The 27477-nt window shown below is 43.9% G+C and overlaps 1 protein-coding gene and 1 pseudogene across 1 annotated transcript in view; both read left to right on the top strand.

Moving 5' to 3' along the window:
- Positions 1–93: 93 nt before the first annotated feature.
- The window catches only part of LOC147894818 (serine/threonine-protein kinase/endoribonuclease IRE1b-like), a 34954-nt gene continuing 7570 nt past the window's right edge, over positions 94–27477 (top strand). Inside the window, exons 1-4 of the mRNA XM_087384742.1 lie at positions 94–272; positions 376–628; positions 713–2157; positions 16266–16438. Coding sequence (XP_087240868.1) covers positions 169–272; positions 376–628; positions 713–2157; positions 16266–16438 — 1975 coding nt within the window. The 5' untranslated portion in view covers positions 94–168. The remainder of the gene's footprint in view (positions 273–375; positions 629–712; positions 2158–16265; positions 16439–27477) is intronic.
- On the top strand, positions 8046–8957 carry LOC147894819 (uncharacterized; annotated as a pseudogene).

The following is a 27477-nucleotide window of genomic DNA, read 5'->3' as shown; positions in this document are numbered from 1 at the left end:
TTTTTTGGATAGAGCCTTAATTCGGAGCCGGGCGTTTGTGCATACATGCACTCTTGTGAGTCGAGCCTTTGATGATAATTCAAATCATAAGGAGCGTCGGCCTACCCGGAAAGAAACACAACAACAAAATCCACATGACACGAGATTGATTGATGGAGGAACCCGTCCATGGCTCTTGCTATTTTGGTGTGTCTACTTGTCTCGTGGACACCACTGGCTCTCCACCTCTCCGCCCACGATCCTGCTCAATTGCCCGCTCCCGTCCAAGAGCCGTAAGTGTTTCGCAGATCTTGCAAAGTTTGGGTTGCCTTCAACGCACTCATGCTTTCAGACAATTACTCATTGAAGGCCTGTCGGAATTGTCTGGTCTTTTAGATCGCATCCTCTGTCGATTCAAGTTTTTTGGGATGGATCAGTAGCTGCACAAGATACAGACACAGGTGAAATTCGATGGTCCTTTTCTTCAGGACCACCGCTGAGCTCTTCGCATGGTCTTTTACTTGAAAATACCGAAGATTCAAATTCCTCCTCCGCGATAACCGGTGATCCGCTCATTGCCGACGACAAATATGTTTTTTGTGGGACAGATTGGAAACTGTATTTCTATGACAAACGTTACGGTATAGAGGTAAGCCTTTTTAACTCGCTTCCTGTAAAATTATGTTGCATACGTTCGGAATTTTATGGACATCTGAACATTACCGTCGTGCAGGACCTTCCTACCTCGCCGGACGAACTTGTAAGAAGCACCCCAGCCTTCTTGGATGGCGCTATAGTTCTTGGTTCTCTTTCAACTTCCGCCTTTGTGGTGGATGCTAATTCGGGGATCTTAGTGCGGACATTTGATTCTCGACATAATCCCGTCATAGTCGACAACGACGAACAAGAAAACATGGAACGCCTAGTAGAGCCAAGTCTCCGAGAATCCGAGGATGCCAACTATCTTTTTATTCTCAGGAAGGATTACACATTAAGTTCTGTCTCAACGAGATCGGGTGCAGTTCTTTGGAATGTAAGTCTCGGAGAAGTCCAACTGCATTATGTCAAACCAGATGACATTGCTCCCCTTCCTGAATCAGCCAAAAAAGGTGTAGATGGTGTCTTAATTCCCACACTGGGGTCCGATCATAGAGGCACGTCACTGCTTGAGGCTTATTCTACTGGGATTAGGCCGACGAAACCATCAGATATCTCAAGCAGAGAATTCGTCGAGAAACAAAGCTCTAAGGAGAAGGGAACCAAGGCCAGGGCCTCGATGAGTTTGGCCCTTCCATCAGGCGACGAAAGAGGCAATGGAATAGCGAACAAATTTGTTCCGGCTGTAGCACATGAGATTCAAGACAGTATATCTCACTTTCATTCGGGCAGAGGATTCTTGTGGAGAGGATTTGCTCTGGGCTCAACAGCCGTTTTGGTAGTTGGGTTTTTAGGAGCTGCATTACTCTATCGTAGTACTACAATTAAGCAAAAGACCAAGGAGAAGCAGTCACTGAGTGGGAAGAGGAAAAAAGGGCGGAGGCCATCTGGTCAGAATGCTAAAAATAACGTTGCGATTAAGGAGCTAGGGGCAGCTGACAAGGCCTTCCCAGAAAGATCTGTTCTTGGACCTATGGACAATCCCTTATCAACCATGAGAACCATTAGTTTGACAAATGACTCTCCTCTAAGGGAAATGAATAATGCGGGTATGCGAGGGAACATGGTTAAAGACAATGGAGAAGGATGCACTGTTGGGAGTCTTTTTATAACGAACAGTATTATTGGGTATGGAAGTCATGGAACTGTAGTTTTTGAGGGGTGTTTGGACAAGCGGAATGTTGCCGTGAAAAGGTTGCTCCTGCAATTTCACGAGAAAGCTGAAAAGGAATTAGCAAATTTGATTGCATCTGATGAGCATCCAAATGTTGTACGTTGTTATGCCATGGAAGTTGATGCTCATTTTGTCTATGTTGCATTGGAGCGCTGTAGTTTCAACTTGAATGACCTTATATTCGCCCAAAGCCTTCAACAATTAGGGGCAGCAAAGAACAATGTCACGCCTGCCAATGTAACAGATCTAGAACTGCAACAGATCCTATTGAAGGTCGAGGATGCCAAAGATCACATACTGTGGGATGAGTGGGCACGTCCTTCAGTCAAACTCCTGCAATTCATGAGGTGAGCAATAAACCACCTTAATAGCAAGTCTGCATTTCAGTTGAGTGTTTAGATTATTATTTGCTCAAGGAGACACCTAACATGGATACTGTTGGAAAAACACGAGACTACGTTATCGGCATTATTGTAAGGTAGCTCAAAAGGAGACTCTATTAAAAGTTCAAATGAAATATACTTTCAGTAGTTTATAACCACCCACATTTTTGATATCAATTGGTTATACCTTTCACTGTCTGTTGTTTGGGACAGACTAAAATGACCAGTAAAGTTGACGGCCGATGACTGGTCCAGCCGTCAGTCACCTGTCATCAATGTGTCGTTTTGTGTAATGGCACACAAATTCGATCAAGTACTGGCTTTGAAATCTGTTAGGATCCCACCTTCTTCATTGTTTTCTTCAATTATGTTTTAAAAGTGGCAATGTGCTTGTAAAAAATCCACAATTTTCAGAGGATTCTGCATTGGGATTTCGTTCTTAGGTTTGTTCTATTTTTGGTTGATCACTCTATTGGTTAATAGTGGCCACCAGTCCCATAGATCTCAAGCAGACTTTAATACAATCATATCAAATCAAATCATATCATCTCTCTCTCTCTTTCTCGCATTTCTTTTTCTTCTGCTTTGTCATCTCCCTTTTTGCTGTGAAGTTTTTGTTGTTTTGGCTGGAAACCTTAGTAAGCACTGGGTGTATCCAAGAGACTCCGGAATCTTTTGAAACTTAGATGGTGACTTGGGTACTGATGAGAACAGAAGCTTTTGCTCACTAAGTTATTTTTTGTTTTTACTTTTTAATTTACTCTCAATTTTGTTTTGTAAAAATGTTAATTTGTGAGATTGGATGTATTTTCGTCTTATGTATATTTTTCTTCACCTCAGTGGATGTAACAGCTAGGGTACCAGTCAGCTAGATAATTGTCCCTGTTACCCAATAAAGGGTTCCACTAACGGTAGTTACTTTAGATCAGGGCTTGCCACGTGGCACCTCTGTTGTAATATTCCAGAAGCAATTAGGTGCTGGCTCACCTTTCTAAAACTATATAAGGGGCTTCAGCTGTACTTTCAGGGCATTCAACACTAATGCAATCACATTTCATTCTATGAGTGTTGGTACTTTCTAATCATGAGCCTATTGGCGGCACGTGCAAGGACTGCACCTAGCTCCAAGCTAGCCAGCCATGTGGAAAGCTACTAAATCCCATGCCCTTTCCAGTAAAAGTGATCTATTCTTTTCCCTCTACTTCCTTTTCTGCCATGTCTTTCATAGTTGCCCCAAAACCAGTCACTGTTAGCAGCCTTAGTAGAAGCTATGTTTCAGTTGGTATCAGAGCGCTTTTCATGGGATTTTGTGGTCAAACTAAAATTTGGAGCACCAGCTCTTGAGCCTTGGGCCTACCTCCCTGCAAAAATCTGTCGCAGATAGGTGTTTCTACATGTGTAAGCCTTTGATTACGTTAAAATTCCAACTTGCTTCAATTTACGTGATTTCAATATCATTGTGATCAGGCTGACCTCCTGATCAGAAGCCCTAAAGAATTTCAGTGAAATTCCAAGATTTGAGCCAGAATTGCTCAGGTATCAGTAGCGTAGGCAGAATCCTATTCCTGCAGTGATGTGGAGATTTGCACTGCTCACATACAGGGATCAGAAGTCATCTACTGTGGATCATAATTGGAAAAAGCCCGTTGGTGAGCAGACATTTCACCTCATTTGGATTCTAAGCCTTCTCAAACAACTTATGGTGTACAAGGTAGATAAATCCCTAAGTATCCTACTGTTAAGGTTTCAAGGTCTAATACTTTTGGCAAGAGTTCTAAATCAGATGATAGTCATCAACTTTCAAGATAATGATAAGGAAAAGAAGGATGCACATAGACAATTATCTCAGTCCCTAATGGATGAGAGGAGAAAGAAAGGTCTTTGTTTTAGATTTGGAGAGAAATGGACCGTGGATCACAACAAGGCATGCAAAGCTAAATCAGTCCAAGGCAAACTAGGTATCATTACAGAGATCTCGGAATCTGAGGATGAATTGTCATCCACAGAAAATGCAGAAGAGTTTCATGACTGTGGCCAGGAGGTCTAATGGACGATGAGAATCATGTGTTCCACCCAAGAGGCCACAACCCATCTGTGCCGAGAGCTATGAATGGCTTTAGGATGTGGAATTTATTATCTTCCTCTCCACAGCTGGTACACAGACCATTTGCAGTAGTGGGTAGGCAAAGCTCCTACCATCTTGAGAATTCCTTTGACTGTTGTGAACCCTGCAGGGAAGGCTAGGATAATGGGGCTGTGAGTATAGCTGCTTATGCTTGGGCACTGATGACGACATAAGTGTTGCTTTGGTTGCTAAGTATGTCTTCCTTTTGTTTTTCAAAATTTTGTTACCTCTTTTTCTTCTCTTTCGTTTTCTCTTTTATTTTATGTGTAGATTTTTGGACTTTAGAACAACAAAATTTCTAAATTTGTACGATTGGATATATTCTAGTCGTACAAAGGTATATAATGGGGCTGTGAGTGATGAAGAAATTTCATGGGATACCCAGCCAGAGTTGCACACAACATCTGCCAACGCTTTAAAGGGTGTATGCAGTCCTACCACCTTCAGGATCAAAGTGCATGTAATGGGCAGAGATGCCTATGTTTTGGTGGATAGTGGAAGCAACCACAACTTTGTAAATTACAAGTCCATCCACTCATTGAAGCTACCAGTGGATGTTCTTCCTTGCAGCTTGAAGGTTGAAGTGGCTAATGGTACTTTCACCACCAGCCTGAGAATCTGTACTGATGCTGTGATTAACCTTTCCTCAGGGTATTCCTGTACGATTAATCTATTTGTTTTGGATCTTGGTCCTATTGATAAGGAGTATTAATTTGCTTGCTATCATAGATGCTATCAAGAAATGGCATCACTACTTGTATGGTAGCCACTTTGAGGTAAGGACAGATCATAGGTATTTCTTAGCTCAGAGTACCCTCTCTCCTAGACAATCTAGGTGGTTGAGTTTGTACGAGGGTATGAATTTGATATTGAATATAAAAGCAGGAAAGAGAATGTGGTAACTGCTGCTCTATCTAAATTGTGGTCATGTCAATGCCATGCAATCTCCACTATCTGTAAGGATTGGATTCATGATATCCAAGAAAAGTACTTGGAACATCGTCTGCTGCTACTTTTATGGCCCTTCAGGACCCACATTGCATGGATTACCTCTGAAGAATGGACTCCTATGGTATTTAGACAGTGTATTTGTTTCCTCATTCCTCCTTTAAGAATCTGATTTTGGCAGAAATCCCATGGCAGGACACATTGGGCTGGGAAAGACTTATGAGAAGGTTGTTAGCACTTAGCCCTAGTATGGCCTTGTAGGCTAGTCTTAGGACTCAATCAACCCTTAGGTTGACTTTGGGGCCAGATAGGCCACCCCTTTGTACTTTCTCATTACCCCTTTGTACTTTCTCATTATCCATTTGCAAGTACTTCATGTTCCTTTGACTTGTTGTCTGCACTCCACTCCCATTCCATTACTTCCCGCACCCAACGGTGGTATCAGAGCAGGTTCTCTTGCTCCTACCTGCCTCCCCTCGTGCTCAACCATTGCTCCTACCTGCCATTTTGCTCCAGTTCAGACCGGTGCCTCATTTCATCGCCATAAACCTGTTTTTTGAGCAAAAAAACAGTCCAATGGCTGTTTTTTTTTTGGCTTTTTCAAGTCCGATTTCAATGTTTTTTGAAAATTTTGAGCTGTTTTTATAGAAATGACACCTTCCCGCATCATCTCGATTCCGTCCATACAATTGTACGGACACCATATGGACAGGTGCATGGCTGCTAGGAGTCCGTACGAATTGACTGCAGGTGATTTCGAGCATTTTCCGGCCTTTTTTGTGGTTTTTGGCTCAGATTTCGGTCATTCGGGCCTTCCTCCAGCTGCTCCAACCAGCTTTAGCACCATTTGGCTGGGATTTGCTCCCTCCAAACTCAGATATGCCTGGTACAGTTGGATTTGAAGCTTTTCACCCTCTTTTGTGTCACATTTGCACACATTGAAGTGACATGGAGGTGATTTTTCTCTAAAAATTGGGGCTTTTGAATAGATTGCGAGATATTCTCAGATTTGCAGGTTATTTTGTCACATTTGCACTCATTACAGTGACATTTGGCTCCTTTGATCTGGGTTTTTTCAGTGACATTGGTAAGAAATTGCAGCAGATTTGGTCACATTTACAAAATCACAGAAAAATTTGGGGCTTTTCCACATTTGCCCTATTTTTGGCATATTTACCCTCTCGAAATTTGGGGCTTTTGTCAGATTTGCTGATATTTGCAGTGATATTTGCTTGGCACAGCCAGATTTGGATTCAGTTTGCATATTTGCCCTTTGATTTGGGCTATTTGTCCTTTGACATTTGTGGCATTCCGACACCAGTTGGGACAGATTCAGCTCAGATTTGCATTGGACAGATTTGCGGACATTTGCCCTTTGATTTGGGCTGGTCATTTGCAAAACAGCTATTTGCAGGGGGGTCCTTTGATTTGACATACAATTTCTTGCAGGTCTGTTTTGGGGACAGCTTGTGCATTTTCCTCAGTGTTTGAGCAGCCATCTTGGCATTGAACTTGCAGACATTTGCTGTCATTTTTTGTCTGATATTTGCAGCTAGCAGAGAGATTCTTTTTTTTTTTTTTTTCCAAAGAAAGCAGTCAGATACTTGGGTAGCCAGCTCTTTGCATTGTAGCCTTGAGGCTTCGACATTTGCAAGGTGCTTTTGTTTTTAATTTTTTGGGGATTTTCATTTGCAATGGCAAACCATGAATCTTTTGGAATGCTTGTTGCTGAGGACAAGCTTGATGGCACCAATTATCCCTTGTGGTCGTACTTGGTGCTGCCCCACCTGTTGGTGTTCAGGAACTTTGGGGAATTGGATTTGGATCAGAGACTAGACTTGTGTTTTCATCATAGGCACTTGCTACCACCGCAGGTACTTCTGCCACTTTTGGTTCATCCCTCCAACACAAGAACAGATTCGTTGGTCGTACTTGGTGCCCCACTTGTTGGTGTCTAGGAACTTTGGGGAATTGGATTTGGATCAGAGACTAGACCTGTCTCTTCATCACAGGCACTTGCTGCAACTGCAGTCACTTCTGCCACTTTTGGTTCATCTACCACTACTCCCTTAGTGCTTGCCGCCAACCCTCCAACGCAAGAACAGATTCGTTGGGATCAGTGAGATGCACAGGTACTTTGATTGCCATGAATTGCAAGAGAGTTGTTATACCTCACATTTTCAGTCTCGCAAACGGCCAGGCTGCATGGGACACTTTGGCCAGTCTATATCAAATACACGATGAGGCCTTAATAGCTTATTTGCGCAAGCAGCTTGACAATGTTAAGATGAATGAAGTGGGCAGCATGGATGCCTATTTGACACAAGTCAAGGACTTAAGAGAGCAACTCATCAATGTTGATGAGATTGTACCAGACTCACAGGTTGTGTCCACCACACTCCATGGACTCCTTGACTCATATCATGGATTTGCTACAACGTTTAGACTAGTGGATATGGGTCACCCCAACCACTATTCTTTTGATCAGCTTGTTTGCTTACTCCTGTAGAAGGAGCTAACGGGACTGCTTCTACTCATGCAGATCAAGCCTTTGCTACTGATCATAGTGGCAAAGGATCCTAATGCTAGGACACCCTTGCCACATGGAGCAGGTAGTGTGGATGCTAGTGTGGGAAAAAGAGGCTCATTACAAAGGTCTAGCATTCAAGCACGCATGCAAACGTAGGCAGTCAAGGAGGCCACTAGTGAGCTCTCGAAGCTCTTTATACAATTTGCAATACCCTTTCATGTGGCGAAGACTTTGCGATGGAAGACGGCCATGAGAGCTGTTAGTCGCATTGGGTATGAATGGAAAGGGCCTACATGTGAAGCCTTGAGGACACGAGAGCTAAGAAGAGAAAGGACACCTGTGGAAGCACAAATGCAGCCCTTGAAATAGGCTTGGGTAAAGTATGGGTGCACACTCTTATGTGATGGATGGTCAGATGTATGCAAGAGGAGTGTGTACAACATTCTAGTGTCTTCTTGCAAGAGGACGATGTTCTTGAGTGCCATAGATGCCTCTGCCGCAGGTACAATGATTACAGGATTGTACATTTGGAACCACATGCGTGCAGCCATCTTGGAGATAAGTGCGGACAATGTGGTACAAGTAGTGACAGATAATGGCAGTAATTGTGTGTCTATGGGTGAGTTGTTGCAAGATGAGTTCCCAAAGATTGTGTGGACACCATGTGCCTCACATTGCCTTGATATTTTGATTGAGAACCTAGGAAAGATAGCTTGGATTGGTGCTATGTTCTCCACTGCCCGTAGTATTGTGAAGTTTGTCATAAAGAGACCGAAAATCCTTAGCATCTATCGGGTCTACAGTGACCTTGAGCTATTGAAACCTTCAACCACGAGGTTTGCGTACATTTTCATAGTGGTGGAGAGGCTCGTGCGAGTGCGCCAGGGCTTGCTACGCACGGTTGTGTTTCGGGAGTGGAATGATCTGGATGACAAAGGCCATGCAAAGTCTATCAAGTTTGCACGCATGATCATGGATGAAGCTTGGTGGCATGAGGCGGAGGCATTTGTCAAAGCTGTTAATTCTATTTACACAGTGCTTTGCATCACGGACTTGGATGGGAGCACGTTAGGGCTCTTGTTCGAGTTTATGGACAAGATTGGAGAGGCCCTTAACAGAAATACTTCCCTATCGCAAGTAAGACTACAATCACTAAATTAGTATTAAAGGCTAAAGCTCATTGCTGCAATTTTTAGTTTATGTATGAATTTTGTATGTTGTGTGTGATTTAGGATCTAGGACATCCATGGAGTGTGGAATTATAGGTGGAATTGGTTCCACCGCCCAAACCATGCGGTGGCACACGTATTGCGTCTTCTATGGTGTGCTGAAGATCAATATGAAAATGAGGAGTTGGAAGAGGGGCTGCAACAATATCCCTACAAAAGTGGACAGATAGTGATGTGCAAATGCAACGAAGATTGGGGGATGATCTCCTTCTGTTCTGTAATCACAACCTCTCATTTGGTCGACCTACAGCTAGGCTTCGAGAGAGAGAGTTGTAGCTTGTCTCGTGGTGGGTGAAATATGGCAACTGTGCTCCTACTGTGGTAGACACAAATTGAAACTTCACTACTTATAACTTAACTTTTAAGCAGTTTGAAGTTGTATAAATAATAAGTTCCTGATACCTATCTTTGCTTGAATGGATTATGGCATAAACGCCTTGCTATACGAGTTCTCTTCCAAGACTGTAGTTCGGGTCCTTGTGAGAGAAACTGGAGCACTTGGGCCCTCTTCCACACAAAGAAGAGGAATAAATTCAGCACGGCTCAATTGGAGCGGTTGGTATTCCACAAGAGGAGCTGAACATATATGCCATGTTGTATGAGGAGATGTTGGCACCAGCAAATCGCACATGATAGCAACCGTTTAGGGATGCTGCTAGCACTTTAGCTGCACCTGATGATGCTTCTTCTTCTTCATACAGTGACACCCTTGAATCATTTGAGGACGAGGATGCCAAGTCGATGGATGATGCAGATGATGGAGATGGGACTAGTACTGTATCTTTAGTTGGACAGTGCTAGCCTAGTTACCACTATATTAGGCCTAGGGACGCTTCAAATGCGTCTTAGTCTCTAGAGTCTCTTAGTCTGGAGTCTAGACTATGCTATTTCTTTTTTTGATGATTATTGATGTAGTACTGAGTTTACTTTGGCAGCTGGCTACCTTTTTTTGACATGATTCATAATCATGGATGCTAGTAGCTACTATGGGTGTATTTTTATTTTTCAGACATTGATATGCCACATGTGACATGTCACATGGTTCATGAATTTGGAATCTGGATAATAGTAGATACTATGATGCTTTTTGCTTTTACAGTTGCAATATTGTAATTCATTTCAGGTTGTTGTAATTGTTGTTGATTCTTGAATCTTGAAGCATCATTCATGAATGATAGATCATAGAATCATAGATGTTGAAACTTGAAGCATCATGCATGCTGCATAAGTCATGACTTAATAGCACTAGTGACTAAGCGGATGCTAAGTAGCATAATTTGTCACTTTAAGCACGTTGCATGATATTTATAATTGTATATGTATACAAATTTAATTTCTACACATAAATTGTACTATATTGCTGTTTCTCGTTTCCCTGTTTCGGCTTGGGTCGAAAACTCTGTTTTTGGTGTTTTTGCTGTTTCATTTTCGTTTCGGCTGGCAACTATGGACAATAAGACCGCCTTCCTTGATGGTGATTTACAGGAAGAGGTCTATGTCATTCAGCCTCCTAGCTTTGAGAAAAATCGGGTTTTTCGGCTCAAAAAGGCCCTTTATGGATTGAAGCAGGCACCCTGGGCATGGCATGCCAAGATATATGCATATTTGACAGCCAGTGGCTTTCAGAACATCCTTATAGAAGCAACACTTTATGTCCGAAAGAGTGCTGCAGAACTTTTGATTCTGATTCTTTATGTGGATGACATGCTTGTCACTGGGCCAAATATGGACAAAAGTGCAGATTTCAAAGCTGATTTGCAAAAATCATTTGCAATGACAGAGATGTTCCATTTGCACTATTACTTGGGATCTAGTTTGCATATGTTGAGGGGGGTATAATGATGAGCCTGGCTTTCGTTTCTCCTCTGAGGATGGGAGTGCACCCTTTGATGCCACCTTTTATTAACAGGCTGTGGGCTGCCTTATTTATTTATGTCATATCCGAGATGTTCTTTAGTATGCCGTCTCCCAGTTGAGCAGGTACATGCACATGCCTAGTATACAGTATTGGCAAGCCGTGAAGCCTCCGTTACGTGAAGGCCACACAAAATTTGAGACTGTTCTATGGTGATGAGGCTCCACTGGTCTTGCATGCTTTCCGGATAGTGACTGGGCAACTTTTCATGCTTGGATCTTCATGCATTTCATGGTTCAACAAGAAGCAGCCTAAAGTTGCTACTTCTAGTTTTGAAGCTGAATACAGGGCAGCCTTCACAGCTACAGTAGAGTGTGTCTGGCTCTGTAAGCTACTCGCAAATCTTGACATTAGCTAGCCAGCTTTTGCTACCATCTACACTGACAGCCAGAGTGCTTTGGGTTGACCCGACCAAATAGGTCGATTGACCCGTCTTGGTTGGGGCCCAATTTGAGTACCCAACCAAGCCCTACTAGCTTGCCTAGACTAGCCTATCTAGGCCGACCTAACCTACCCACACAGAAGCCCTTTCTCACGTGAGATGCCATAACACCCTCTCTGCAGCTCATGGTGAGCATAATGAGCAATTCGATGAAGATGCAACCATTAGCGAGCCTACTGGATTCACCTTTGAGAGAGCACTAGATTGCATGGATCCTCGGACCATAACGCCACCCCTAACAGCAAATGACATGTTCGTAAGTGTGATTTTCCATGCCAATCTGCATAGAGTTCCTAGTTGGGGTATAATGATCTGTGGTACACACTACGACCTATATGAACACATCATGTACGGATAACAAACTCTTGTACTTGTCATGTCCATAGTCTCTGTGACGCCCAACAATGAACTCTGAACTCATATGCTCCATAGCTGCACAGCCTTGGTTTGTGTGCCAGCCTTTTAAATGATCAAGGCTGTTATCAACCGGCACTCCCGCCCACATGCCCTCTCTAGGTGTGAATCGTGGGGGAAGACTATCTTACTGTTAGAAGGTTGGTGCCAACTGGTGATCCTTGGCAAGTGCTACCACCTTGGAACCACCTGACTGGGAAGCTCCGAGTCCTGGTCCTTAGCTTTGCCTTTATACTAACAACTTATGGCCAGGTGCCCTCTCTTCTTGCATTTGTAGCACTTGCTACGCTTTTTCTTGTGCGCTGACGAAAGTGCTTCACCTCCTGGAGTGCCACCTGAGTGACCCTTAGCTTAGCTTGGGAGACGACTCATGAGAAGTGATGAATATAGATCATCAAAGTCCAGCTGACTCGTGGTGAACTGGCACCTCAACACTTAGGAATCCATGTCGTAATTTGGAGGAAGCTAGTGAGAATGAGTGTCGCTGGTAGTCCCTTTGGGAACTCAAAATTTAACAGCTGTCCTTGCAAAGTGATAGCGGAAAAAACTCCTTTGTGATTGTCCAGACCAAGAATGAATGTGCCTTTGAGTTCCAATCCTCTTAATCCTTGAGCTCCTCTTGAAATTCATCCTCTTGGGCAGCATCCTAGTAGATAGAGCTCTTGGGATGCTTAGGTTTGTGTTCCTAGCTCTTAACAAGCTCCCATAAGCCTTTCTGGATGAACCATATCTTCATGTTGAGCTTCCAATGGGCATAGTTCGTGCCGTCGAGGATATCCTCCTTACTCGTACATAGGGTCCCATGAAGCTAGGCAGAAACCAAGATGGAATGGAAGTATGAAAGAAACTGTCCTTCGGACATTTCCAACATGAACGTCCCTCGCTGTCCACGACTCCAACAGGCTGCTGCAAACAGCTGCCTATTTTCTATGCCTCCGGACTAGTGGCTGACCCTGTGTGCTGTCAATTCTGTTAGCAAACTGCACTGAACTGCTGCTGCAAGTCACCATGGGCAGTCAACCCCAAACTGCTGCCACAGACACCGTGAGTAGGCTGCTTCAAATCGACTTTGGCAGGTGGGTCCTGCCTCAAATGGTACCAGACGGCCACAAATAGTTGCCTCGAATTGTGGTTGCAGATCGCCCTTTCATGGTGCTCGGAACTGCTTCCTCAAGTCGGCTTGGGTAGACTGCTCCAGATCGCCTTGGATCTCTTCCTCAAGTCGGCTTGGGTAGACTGCTCCGGATCGCCTTGAACCCTCCCTGCAATTAGCATCCAGCCCTCCAAAATGCCTAAGATCTACATAGCAATAACCTTCAGAACTGCATCAGCTCAGCCCTCTCTAGGTCCCTTGGCGAATGATACCATGTGAGAGTTGTGAACGTGTGGAAGCATGGGGGGAGAGAGAGAGAGAGAGAGAGAGAGAGAGAGAGAGAGAGAGAGAGATAACGTCCTTGGTGGACCTCATGGGTCTATGGGACAAAGCACACACCAAAAAAACATGACTTACAACATCTGGATACACCAGAGGGTCGAGGAGTGCACATGGCATCTCAGCTCGAAGTTATTATAGCGCACATCTAGATTCTGAGGACAAGGCCGAGTTTTACCAGCACAGATTAAGACAAAGGTGGGCAGGAGTTCAGACTTTCACAGGTGCACTGCATTGGAATGTACTCTTGGGGATACCCCTAGTTCGAGACCTCAGAAGAATGCTTTGGGGGTGCTGTTTGTAGAGATGTTTTCAGGTCTTCGGAGAATGGAGAGTTACGGATAGAGGGGGAGTTCTGATTGTAGAGGCTTTCAGTGCCTGCTGCAAGGTTACAATGGAGGTTGGTGATGAAGGCTTCAAGGAGCCTGCGTTGCTGACCATTGTAGGTGACCAAGTGGAGAAAGTTGGCCTAGTAATAAGATGCTTGAAGTTACAAGGGGTGATCCAGTTGAAGCCTTTCAGGTGTGATTCCAGGGAACAAACGAATTAGACAAGTCTGCGGCTGCCCAACATAGATCTGGCAGGAATCCATCAAGTGATTCCAAAACTGGAAACTCATCATCTGATCTCCCACAGGCTGAACTCAGAGAGAGAAGAGGCTGAACTCATCATCTGATCTCCCACAGGCCGAACCCAGAGAGAGAAGAGGTGAGAAGTGGTTGCAAGCCTGTGGGCTGGAAAGCCGTGCAATTTGGGGCAAGCCTGGGGTATTTACAGCCCACAGCCATGGAGCAGCAGTTGGGCCAGAAAGAGGGTCGGCCTGCTTCTCGGCCTGCTGCTTGGCTATTCCAGAGTTGAGGGCTGCTAGATTCAGAAGTTGCCAGGAAGAGGTAGAAGATAGCATAAGGGAGGTTCAAGGAGCCCACTTCAAGTCAGCACCCCTGCTGCTTGTTGGTGGTACACTGAGCCCCATTTTGTATCACTTTTGTCTTGTTTTGGAGGATTTTTATATAATGTCTTGTTTTGGAGAATTCTTATATAAATGTTTTGGTGGTCCTACATGCTGTACAGTTCTCAGATCTAAGCTTGTGTTTATGCTAGTGTGTGCACACGGAGTGAGCATGATTCAGTTAAAATTGTGTGATCTTCCGCTATAGGGAGCTGGCATAGCAAGCAAGCTCTCTATTAGATTTGGTATCTGGACCTGTGTTGTGATAGTTGGTGAATGGCTAGTTTTCCTGATAGGAAGGTCAGGGATGATGACAATGAACGGAGGAAGGGAGGAATGGAGGTGAGAGGGAATGCAACTTGCACTCCCAGCTTAGCGAATTCCCCTAATTTTTCATGTTAGATGAAGTTGCTGTTCTATGGGTCGGTTTTGAGCTTGTAGACATTGTCTGTAAAAGATATTTGAGTAAATGTAGCTATTGACATGAGGAAATAGGGGCCTCTGTGCAACAATGAGAATTGTCCACTTAAATTTTAATACGAATGTATAGGTTGGAGAATGAGCTGGCAGGCAGTTCCAGGCCATATGTTACTTGCAACTGATAGGAGCAGGTACGCCTATCTTTCCTATTTTGTTATTAAGGTTATATGGCCAGCTTATTGGCTACAAAATTAGCAGTGCTAAAGGTTATGCATTTATTGTTAAGAATGCTATAAAACCAACCTGTTGAGGTGAATTCTGTGTTGATTAATTAGTTTTTCTATATGAATTCCCTGATTGTGTGTTCACTATAAGCTAGCACATGCATAGCTGTCACATCCATGGTGTGACAAGCTTCTGTACATTAGAGCATGGCTTGGCTAGTAGGCAGACCACTGGTTGTGAGCCCTCATTAAAAGGGATAGAGGCGAGTCTCGCTGTTAGGGCAGTAGAGTAGGGCCATGTGTTGGGCCAAGCATGTAGGTAGAGTGCATGGACGAGCAGTCTGGAGCAGCAGCAGCAGTGCCAGGTGAATGCAGCAGCCGTAGGCAGGAGCCTTGCAGGCCAGAACTCGTTGACAGTATGTGGGGCAAGGTGCAGTTCAGCTGCAGGTCTGGGCCTTTGTGCAGGAACAGTGGCAGGCCGAGGACCAGGCGACAGGAGCAGCTAGGGATGGAAGCAGCTCAAGGCTATTTTTAGCCTGCCTGCAGGTATGGGGCCAGCCCATAGACTGGTCGTCCGAATTGACAGACCTGGTGAGCCAGATCAGCATCAGGTCGGCTGACCCAGGGTGGGGGGTACTGCCTATAAAAGCAGCCCGTCAATGTCTTTTGCAGCATCTCCAGTTCCAGCAGTGCAGCACGTTCTGGATCTTCCTCTGTAGCCTTGAGGAAAGATCCGCAGAGCAGTGTCAGGGCTTTCCTGCAACAGAGAGGTGTAGTGATCAGCCAGCAAAGCACCACACTAGGCTTTCTTCTTTGAGCCTAAAAGAGCTTCACCATAGCCACATAATGGAAGGACAGCTCAGTGTCCATTCCAGTTGATAGTCGATTGTATGCTTTGTGTGGGCACACTCAGTGTTTGCTCTTCCAGCAGGAGGTGTCCATCCAAATGTGGTCATCTTCTGCCCACACTGAACGAGAAGTATAGTAAATACTCTTTTTGGAGGTGGGGGCAGTTCAACCCAATCCTGTGTTGTGGGCTACTTTTCGCATTGTCTTTCAATGTCTTTTGCTTTCAGCATGTCTTTTAGTAACAGTTACGCCACCACACACACTTAGACCCGAACATGCTTCTGCTTAGATGAGCAGATGACATACATTCAAAGATGGCCTTAGTAGTCGTACGATCGTTACAATAGCGTATAGAGAATACTTAATTGTACTTTTGAGTAGGTAGTTTAGTTCAAATCCACTGTTTTCTTTTTGCCTAAAGATGATAAGTGCTTCTAATTTCTTTTGGTAATTTCTTACATTTATATTTTCCATTGCTTTTTTTCGAGAATATATAACGTTGATTACTGTCAAATGAATATAATGATACTTTTTGATATCATAAGCACCTATACTTGTGCTTGTACGTGGCTCAATATTCCCTGTACATTTATAGGGACATTTTGGCGGGACTTTCACATCTACATGATCTAGGTATAGTGCATCGTGATTTGAAACCTCAGAATGTACTGATAAGCAGTGGACGCATATCACGGGCAAAGATTTCTGATATGGGAATCAGCAAACGGTTGATGGATAACGCATCCTCGTTGGACACTCAAGCCACGGGTATGATTCTAAAAAGCCGCCCTTCCCTGGTGCACTGGAAAACAGAAAAAGATACTTTTCCAGCCCATCTTTTGTATATGTAGAAACTGAATACAGAGAACATGATTTTTGCAAAGTAGGAGATGTGAGAGCTTTCAGACCTCTAGAGGTTATTTATTGGCTTTTCACACAAAGGTCATGTCTTTATATGGGACTGGCAGGGCTTGCTGGATGTCACACCTATGCATTGTGAGTCTTAGTAAGATATGTTGGTTGATTGTGATATGTATCTTAATGTTGTCTTAAAATCGTGACATAATCTATCAAGATTAGAAGAATGAAAACTCAACTTTTGGTAGTTGTTTTCAGTATTTTCGTATATACATGGGATTTTCTTTTCAAAAGAATGGTGTATGTGTGTGTGCCCGCACATGCACACGTGCACGCCTATAAAATGCTCAGATGGTCTTTTAGGAGCAAACAATTTAAAGAGTTGATCTCTCTAAATAAAGGCAAGACTACAAGGCTACAACGAGTCACACCAAAAGCCTCTACACCATCACCAATAGCACAGATGAGAGTATATTCAAGACAGGGAGCTTTTCCATTTTTCTATGTTTGGATTGATTTGATAAATGGCTTTTGTAGTGACTAACGTAGTTTTTTCACTCTTTTGCATACTCCTACATGCCATGTTACCTTAGGGATTCTTCTTCATCATGATTAGTATTGTATGCTATGAGACCGATATTGAACACAATATTGGTGCCTGAGACTATTGGATGCGGGAAGCAATGGAAACGGAGTGGAATGCAAGGAAGCAAACAAGAAGCTGAAGCAAATGCGAGTACTTGCAAATGGATAATGAAAAAGTACAAAGGGGTGGCCTATATGGCCTTAAAGTCAACCATATGGTTGACGGATGAAGTCAACTTAAGGGTTGACTGATTCCTAAGACTAGCCTACAAGGACATATCAGGGCTAAGTGCTAACAAACCCCCCACCATGGTATGGCTAAAGTATCGTGGATACATCTCAGGTATACCTGGAAAGTATATCATGGTTGCACATATTTGTCCAAGATGGATATGACATTACAGGGAGATCAAAATCACGAAACCAATGGTGCCAAGTGTAAGGCATGTCGAAAAGCCTCAAACTTGGGCCGTAGAGCCTTTGTGAAGAGATCTGCTAAGTTGTCCTCTATGGTAATATAGGACAACTATATGTCTCCAGCTGATAGTTGCTCTCGAACATAATGATAATGAACCTCAATGTGCTTTGTGCGTGCATGAAACACTGGGTTTCTCACAATAGCCAAAGCACTTTGGCTGTCAGTGTAGATGGTAGTAGAAGCTGGCTGGCTGATGTCAAGATCTCTGAGTAGCTTACAGAGCTAGACACACTCTACTGTAGCTGTGAAGGCTGCCCTGTATTCAGCTTCACAATTGGAAGTAGCAACTGTAGGTTGCTTCTTGCTGAACCATGAAATGCATGAGGGTCCAAGCTTGAAACAGTTGCCACTATGGGAAACTCTCGTGTCATAACAACTTGCCCAGTAACTGTTCGTGAAAGCATGCAAGACTAGTGGAGACTCATCACCATAGAAGAGTCCTAAATTTTATGTGGCCTTCAAGTAATGGAAGACCCGCTTCATTGCTTGCCAATGCTATGTAACTAGGCATGTGCATGTATTGCTCAACTGAGAGACGGCATATTGAAGATCAGGCCAGGTATGACATAAATAAATAAGGCATCCCACAACTTGCTGATAAAGGGTGGCATCAAAGGGTGCACTCCCATCCTTAGAGAAGAAACGAAAGCCAAGCTCCAATGGTGTAGAAATTGGCGTGCAATCTTCAAACTGGAAGTGGTCTAAAAGCTGTCCAATGTATATGGACTAACTCATCATTATAGCCCCCTCAACATCTGCAAACTGGATGCCCAAGTAATAGTTCAACCGGCCCATCTGTGTCATTACAAAGGATTTTTGCAAAGCTGCCTTGAAATCTGCAAATTTCTGCAAGTCTGGCCCAGTGATGATAAGCATGCCATCCACATATAGAATCAAAATCATAAATTTTGATTCACTCTTTCAGACATAAAGAGTAGCCTCCGTAGTGTAGGATCGATAGGCAAAGAGAGAGTGCAGGTTGCAAAGAGTCGATAGAGTCTGTCACGTCAAAACTTAGATAATGAAAAATACAAGGTACTTGGACCTAGACCTAGGACTAAGTGTCCTAGGTGTCACATAGGACTAAGTGTCCTATGTGGCCTAAAAGGCACTAACACTACAAGTGCCTACATTTATGCCTACAAGGCACATACCATGGCCTATAGGGCATCACTAGAACCACTAGAAGATGGCCTACAAACCCCCCTCCATGGGATGGGCTGAAGTACTCTGGAAACGTCTCAGAATACCTGTTATTTTCTGGTCATGGTGGCACATGTTCATCCAAAAGGATATAGCTACCTATGAATGTACAAGGGATGTCAGATCATGTAACAAAGGGAACCAAGTGTAAAGCCTGTCGAAAGACTTCGAACTTGGGACGAGGAAGTGCCTTTGTAAACATATCTGCTATGTTGTTCTCTGTGGGAAGATAGGACAACTCTATGTCTCCTGCTGACAACCGCTCCCGAACATAATGATAGTGAACTTCAATATGCTTGGTACGCGCATCCGTAAGTAACTGTCGAAGCCAAACACACTCTACTGTAGCGGTGGAAGCTGCCCTGTACTCAGCCTCACAGCTAGACGTGGCAACTGTTGGTTGCTTCTTGCTGAGCCAAGAGATACATGAATTGCCAAGCAAAAAACAATTGCCAGTATGTGACACTCTGGTGTCGGAACATCCTGCCCAGTCACTATCCGTGTAAGCATGCATGGTAAGTGAAACCTGATCACCATAGAAGAGGGCTAAATCCTGAGTGCCTCTGAGATATCTAAAGACTCTCTTCACTGCCTGCCAATGCTGTGAACTGGGCATGTGCATGAATCTGCTGAGCTGAGATACTGCATACTGCAAGTCAGGTCTGGTGTGACATAAATAAATAAGACATCCAACAGCCTGCTGATAAAGAGTGATATCACATGGTGGGCTCTCATCATGAGCTGAGAATTTGAAGCCAGGGTCCACTGGAGTAGAGATTGGCTTGCAATCCTTAGACTGAAAACGATCAAGGAGCTGTCCAATATATTTGGACTGAGACATCATGATACCCCCCCAACATGAGCAAACTGAATGTCCAAATAATAATGGAGCCGTCCCATGTCTGACATGTCAAAAATCTGCTGCAAATCAGCCTTGAAAGCTGCAATTTGCTGAGTATCTGGGCCCGTGATGAGCATATCATCCACATATAAAATCAGCACTAAAAAATCAGATCCACTCCCACGGACATAAAGAGTGGGTTCTGTGGGACTATTTTGAAAACCAAGGGATAGTAAGTGTGCATGAATTTTGGCATACCATGCCCTGGGTGCCTGCTTCAAACCATAAAGGGCTTTTCTAAGCCGGCATACCTTATTTTCAGAATTAACAACCTTAAAGCTAGGAGGTTGTGTGACATAGACTTCTTCCTGCAGATCCCCATGAAGAAAAGCGGTCTTGATGTCAAGTTGGTGCACTTGCCAATGATGATGGGCTGCAATGGCAATGACACATCTAATGGTAGTAATCGTGGATGTGGGAGCAAATGTCTCCTCAAAGTCAATGCCTTGTTGAGCATACCCTTTTGCAACAAGACGGGCTTTGTATCGATCTATGCTACCATTAGATTTCTTTTTTAATTTGTAGACCCACCGCGTTCCAATGGCATGCTTGCCGGGAGGGAGATCTACTAATTCCCATGTGTCATTTTTGGCAAACAGGATTCTGCTGAGGAGTGTAAGTAGTAGTGCATGAGTGAATAATGCCCCGTGAAGACAGAAATGCATCAAACTCCTTTGACATATACTCTCCCCCCCTATTTGTGTTGAGGGTGACAAGCTTGCATCCTGATTCATTCTCAACCATATTCAGCCATCTCTGAAAGCATAAGAAAACTTCAGATTTGGCCTTTAAAGGATATGCCCAGCAATATCTTGTGAAATCATCAATGAGAGTCATGAAATACTTGTACCCCCCAATGGCATTTGTCCTCATTGGGTCACAGACATCACTGTGCACTAGCTGCAATTTCCTTTGTGAGAGTTTTGGACAATTCTTTTGAAAACGAAATCGATGCATCTTACCCAAAAGACAACCCTCACACACATGTTTGGAAACTTTGAGAGTCTGAGGTACATCATTTGCCATCTGCTGTGAATGTAGCTTGGCAAGAGCTCTATAATTGAGATGGCCCATTCTCTCATGCCAAAGATGAGTTTCAGCAAGCTGTGAATCTGAAATAGCCAATGCTTCAATAGAAAGTGTAGCTGAATGATGATCAAGGTGATAAAGCCCTTTTTGCGAAGTGCCAGTGAGAACTAAGGCATTGTCATCGCGAAGATCATAAACTAGACATCTGTGGCCATAAAAAATTACTCTGAAACCTGAAGTAGCAATTGCTGAAATTGAAATCAAGTTGACTTCAATGCCAGGCACAAGAAGAACATTTGTCAGAGTGACAGGATGGCTTGAAATGGATGTGAGCTGCACATCTCCAACTCCTTTTACAGCATATGAAGGATTATTAGCACATGTAACAGTCCCCCCTCGAGGTGCATCAGCTAAAGAATGAAACAACTGTCTGCAAGAAGTGACATGCTTGGAAGCACCACTATCAAAGTACCAAGACTGAGCATCATTAGCAGTAAGAATGCATCGGCTTTGGATGGATCAAATGAGCAATGGACAGCCCATGCCTAATCATCCTGAAGAGCATGTGCATGCGAAGCATCTTCTGGCTCATGGGATTCAATAGCATGAGAGGCATTAACTGTCAATCCTGCTTTCTTTTTCTCGGAAGCAATGCGCTTCCTGCATTCTGAAATGTCATGTCCAGGCTTGCGACAATAGTTGCATCTTTTCTTTGCCTTATCTGCTGTATTTTTAGATGCATGGGAGGAATTGCAGCTGCTATGCGCAGATTTTGGCTTGCCCATAGGCTTGGAAGCCTTGCCTCTTCCTGTCTACTGTGAAGCAAATGCATGATCAGGAATAATGGCTTGTCTATTAGCTCTACTTTGCTCTTCTTGCAAAAGCAAAGTAACTAGCTGATCAAAAGAATAGTGATCTAGATTACCCATGGCCACTAATCGAAGGGTTGTAGCAAACCCTTAACAAGCTGTGAATTTGGCACCACCTCATCAATGTTGGCAAGCTGTTCCATGAGGTCCTTGACCTTTGTCAAGTATGCATCCATTGACTCACCTTCATTCATACTGACTTCCTATAATTGCCTTCTCAAATATGCAACACGAGCTTCATTGCGAATCTGATAGAGAGAAGCCAATTTATCCCAAGCATCCTTTGCTGTCCTGCAAGACCGGATTGTGGAATAATGATTCTCTTGCATGATAAAGCAATGCATGAATGTGCATTTGCATCTCTTGCATCCCATCTTGACTGTTCTTGAGTTGGAAGAGTAGCAGCAGGAGTGCTAGAGGAAGAGGCATCAGGAGGAGTACCCCGTGCAGAAGGACCAGCAGTAGAGGCAACCACTGTAGCATTGGCTGGCCTCAGATCAGCCCCAGAAACAATATTCCACAAATGCTTTGCAACAAGAATATGTTTCATGAGATAAGACAACATCGGATAGTTGGTGCCATCCAACTTATCATCTTCACGAAGAACTCCAAATAAATCTTGATTGTTCCCAGCCATAGCAAATGTGATACCTTGAAAAAGACCTGAAAACCCAAAAGCCTCAAGGCTATCACTGCAAAAAGCTGGCTGTCCAAAAATGACAGCAAATATCTGCAAGTTTCTGACCCAAATCAAAGGGCAAATGCAGATCTGACCCAAATGTGACTGTGACAGGGAATGTTCACTGCAAAAACAGCAAATCTGGCAAAAGCCCCAAATTTAATGAGGGCAAATAGGCCAAAAAGAGGGCAAATGTAGAAAAGCTGCAAATTTTTCTGAAATTTTTGCAAATGTGACCCAATGTATGCGAATCTGACCCAATGTCCTGCAAATGTGACTCAATGTTCTCCAATCTGTCCCAATGTATTGGAATCAAAAGAGAAATTGCATACCAAATCCCAAAAAATAGCCTCAAGGCTTGCAACTGCAGAAATAGGACTTGTTGGTCCACAAATTGACTGCAAAAGTGCACCTGTCCCAGAGTATAGACCTCAAGATGTAGGCTTTCCAAACTGTTGAAATGGCTTGGGAAGATTTCAAACAATAGAAGGAGGATGAGGAAAGTAGAAGTCCTAAAAAAGCCCAAATTTTTTAGAATATACTGCAAATAATTCACACGTGTCAAACTTGTACTGAAATCCCACGATCTGTACTAACAGAATGTATGGTTGTACGGTAGTTGTACAGATCAGGTACAACTGTACGGAGGCTATACGGATCAGGTGTGCTGAATCCATCGTACGGTTGTACGGTATGAATAGTACGGTTGTATTGATGCAGGCACGAGGCTGGTACGCTTGTACGGAGAGTGTACGGATGCATGTACGAGGCTGGTTTGCAGGTACAGTGCATGTAGGGAGACGTATGTAGTGCAATACATCGCATGACAAATGTACGTGCGACGTAGGTACAGAGTTGCACGGCGATTGTATGCAATGCAGGTACGTACGGCGATTGTACGCAACGTAGATACGTACGGCGGCTGTACGCAACGCAGGTATGACCGTACTTGATCTAATGCAAGATCTGTACGTGTCTGTACGAACGTCCGTACAACTGTACGGAGTTGTACAGACTGTACGGAAAGGGTGCGCAGGAAGACAAAACTTTGCTCTGATACCACTGTAGGATTGATAGGCAAAGAGAGAGTGTAAGTGCAAAGAGTCGATATAGTCTGTCACGTCAGAACTTAGATAATGAAAAATACAAGTACAAGGTACTTGTACAAACCTAGACCTAGGACTAAGTGTCCTAGGTGGCCTAAAAGGCACTAACACTACAAGTGCCTACATTTATGCCTACAAGGAACATACCATGGCCTATAGGGCATCACTAGAACCACCAGAAGATGGCCTACACGTAGGGCTGTTCTGAAACCAAGGCGCATAAACAAAGAATGTATCTTGGCATACCATGCCTGTGGTGCCTGCTTCAAACCATAAAGGGCCTTTTTAAGCCGGCATCCCTTAGTTTCAGGCTCTAGAAGTTCAAATCTTGGAGGCTGAGTGACATAGACCTCTTCCACTAAATCCCCATGAAGGAAGGCAGTCTCAATGTCCAATTGATGGACCTCCCAATGCCTATGAGATGCAAGAGCAATGACACAACAAATGGTCGTGATGCGTGAAGTGGAAGCAAATGTCTCTTCAAAGTCAATACCATGCTGCTGGGCATAACCTTTCGCAACAAGGCGGGCTTTGTAGCGATCAATACTGCCATCAGCTTTGTGCTTCAATTTGTAAACCCACCTTGTGCTGATGGCACGCTTGCCTACAGGCGAATCAGACAAGTCCCATGTGCCATTTGCTTGAATGGAATCAAGTTCAGCTCTCATGGCCTGCATCCATTCATGACTTTCAAATGCATCTTTGTGACATAGAGGCTCCTCATTACAGGCAGTGGCAATCAATGCAACATTCAGCTCAAGCAAATTGCCATGCATTTGTTTTTGTTCCCCTCTGGTGCAGGCAACCAAGGGGGCATCTTGCTTGCTATCCTCAAGGTATCCAAAAGCCAACGAGGGACTGATTTTTGCTGTATCATGACAGCCCTCTCCTCTTGAACTGCTTTCGTGATAGCATGGCCATTTGGCGGTGGAAAATCACGCTGAGGAGGAGCAACAGGAGGAGGATTGGAGCTGCTAGAAGCATGTGGCATGGTGCTCTGCACTGTGTCATCTGTATTTGTGAAAGGCGGAATAGAATCAAACACATCAGAGGGTTCCACTGAAGGCTGTGTTTTACAGTCCAGCCAAGGTAAAGGGGCATGCTCAGCAAAAACTAGTCCCACCTGACAATCACCTTGCCTGTGCTAGGCTGAAACAACTTGTAACCTTTGCTTTGTGAGTTGTAGCCAATGAAGACGCATTTGACAGCCCTATCATCAAGCTTATGCCTCAACTGAGAGGGTACATGCACATACGCAAGAGACCCAAACACCCACATGTGCGAAATGATAGGCTTACGACCAGTCCATGCTTCATAGGGAGTCATGGTCTTCAATGCCCGAGTGGGTGCTCGGTTGAGCACATAGTTGAAACACATAATCGCATCCAACTGGAATTTATTGGGCAAAGACTTTACCTTAAGCATGCACCTGCCCCATTAGCTTTGTTGGATCCCTATGATTTTGAATTTAAAAGCGCTTAAGAAAATTTTAAATCAAATGTGCAAATTTCAAAAACCTGAGTCTTATAATCAGAAATTTTGGGCCTCATATTTGCAGATTTCACTTTTCAAGAAAGTCTCAAACTCAACTCTCCTATGCATTCAGCCAATGTGGCTAATCTTATATATATGCAAGATCCTACTTCTGTGCCTTCAATACAGGCAGGAATACCGGGGGATACAAAGCCAGTGACCCCCAAGTCTGAGACAAGAGTTTCCCAGGGCTCAGAAGAGGGGATTTCAGCCTCAGAAGCGGAGGGGAAACCAAGTACAAAAGCCCTATAAGGGAAGACCACAATTTACCCCTAAACAGATTGAAACTTTCAGTAAAGAGGGTAGATGCGGCAAAGAGGGGCATGTGGCTGCCTGCCCAGTGCCCAGAAAAGCCTTCAACTCCAAAGGGAAAAGAGGCAGAGAAGCCACGAGGACCGCATAAACCAATGGCGGGAGGAATTCCTGATGTACTGGGTCATGTGTCAAACCCAGAGGAACGAGAATTGCTGCTATCATGGGGCAAGATCAAAGACCAGGAAGCATTGATTTTATTTGATCCCGGGGCTATAGATAACTCTATATCAGAGGATTTAGCCCTGAGGTTGGGAATAAAGATGGAGGACTTGGGCAGGGCTCTGGATGCTGACCAGATGTTCTGTGGGAACCCTGTGCCAATCACTCCCTTGATAGGGAAGCTCCGTCTTCATGTATAGAGTTATGTGGATCATGAAGACTTCTTCATCTCTGCACTGAAACATCACGATGTGGTTTTGGGTATGCCTTGGTTCCATCGCAAGGCAGTGAAGTGACTTTTCCTATTGGAGTTTTATAGGGGCAAAGTACAGCGTGTGATTGCTAGGAATAGAGGGGAAACTATTCCTATTGTATCAAATAGTTCTGTTGGAAAAGAAATAAAGTCTGCAGTTTCTGAGCCTCAAGTAATGGTTATTTGTAGGACATCACCAGCTCGGCAAGAATGGTTAGAGCTGAAGACTGTGCATGAAGTCCGTAGTTTCATAGGCCTGTGTTTCTACCACAGAAGATTTATCGCTCCACTTCACGACCTCACTAAGAAAAATGCAGCTTTAAGATGGGGAATTCCACAAAAGAAAGCATTCACCACAATCAAAGAGAAGCCGACCACAAAGCCAATCTTGATAGTTCCAGACTTGTATCAACCATTTGATGTGGATTGTGATGCTTGTGGGGAGATGTGTTGGGGCTGCATTGCATTAGAATGGTCATGTAGTGGCCTATGAGGGCAGGAGACTCCGGGATGCAAAGAGACATGTGGGAATCTATGAGAAAGAGTTGCTACTGGGGGTGATTCTCCATGAAAGGACTCTACGGTCTTTACCAGAAGACCATTCAGATCCAACACAATTGCTCTCCAATCTTCATGGAGAGGTGTTGGGACAATCTTTGGTGGGGGTGCAGGTAGGCATGATAGTTGAGGGTGATCTATCAATGGAATGGCTACCGGTCTAGATGGATGTGTTTGAAGTCTTGATAAAATGCTCATTGCCCTTCTGTGAATTAGGTCCCATCTATTATACTCATCCCTCAATTGCCTTTCCCAATTGATCTCTAAAACTATTGGGCATGCATGAGAGGCAGTAACATCAAGTAGATTTGCACCAAAAGGTGGGTTTAACAGTGTGCGAAGTGGATGGATGAAGATATGTTATCTGATCATCCACAGCTTTTGGATATTTACAAGGAAGCTTTGCAGTTGAGGTCAACTGAATAGAAGCTAAGGGGATGTCACCAAGCTGCAAGTACTTCAAAGTCAAAGTTCAAGTTCACCATCTATTGATCATAATTATTGAGTTCTTCATTTATTTCATTATATTTAAAGAGTTATATTTATTTGGTCAAAGTATTGACTTCGGTCAATGATACTTAACGTCGGTTAAGTAAGCCTAACCCGAGTTAGGGAGATTGGGTTTCGTCCAAGATGGTTAACCATGGTTAGCCAAAGAACCAAGGCGTTGACTTCGCTTAGAGAGTGTTAATTTCGGTCAACGAGACTTGGCTTACGCCAAGAGGGTTAACTTCATTAACCAAGGTGCGCCAACTTCGGTTGGAGAGACCTGGCCATAATTAGGGCGCTCTGGCCGATGGTCAAGCCTCTTAATTATGACCAAGAGGGTTGACCTCGGTCAACCAAGAATTGTGTTCTATGTTATGTGCACATGTTTGCTTGGTGGGGACGCCCACAATGACTAGGATTAGTCCACAGATCATTATTTGCATGCAAAGCGCTAACCTTTAATGGGTGCTATGGTTGTGCGTTTAGTTTATTATTGCAGGTACCAAACGGGGTTGAGAACCCAAGCGCTTTGGAGCTCTATATGCAGCCAGGAGGTCTCTGTGTGACCAAGGGCCTATGAAGACCCTAGAGCTTTGCCCTTTGTGGCATGTAACTAAAATTTAGTTAATTGTTTTGACAAGTGGCATGTTGCCAAATGAATGAGCCTTGAGCTCTTGTTAAACTATTCACGTTTTGAATTTTGTAAGAACCAGCTCTACGCTGAACTCTGTAGTCAGATTATCTCTTTATGAATAAAGACCTTCGGGGGGGGTCCAGCCTGACAATTTATCC

Source organism: Dipteris shenzhenensis, chromosome 14 (assembly GCF_047967505.1).
Source record: "Dipteris shenzhenensis isolate YYH24624 ecotype China chromosome 14, Dip_SZ_1.0, whole genome shotgun sequence".
Lineage (NCBI taxonomy): Eukaryota > Viridiplantae > Streptophyta > Polypodiopsida > Gleicheniales > Dipteridaceae > Dipteris > Dipteris shenzhenensis.
This window is presented reverse-complemented; position numbering and strand designations above follow the sequence as displayed.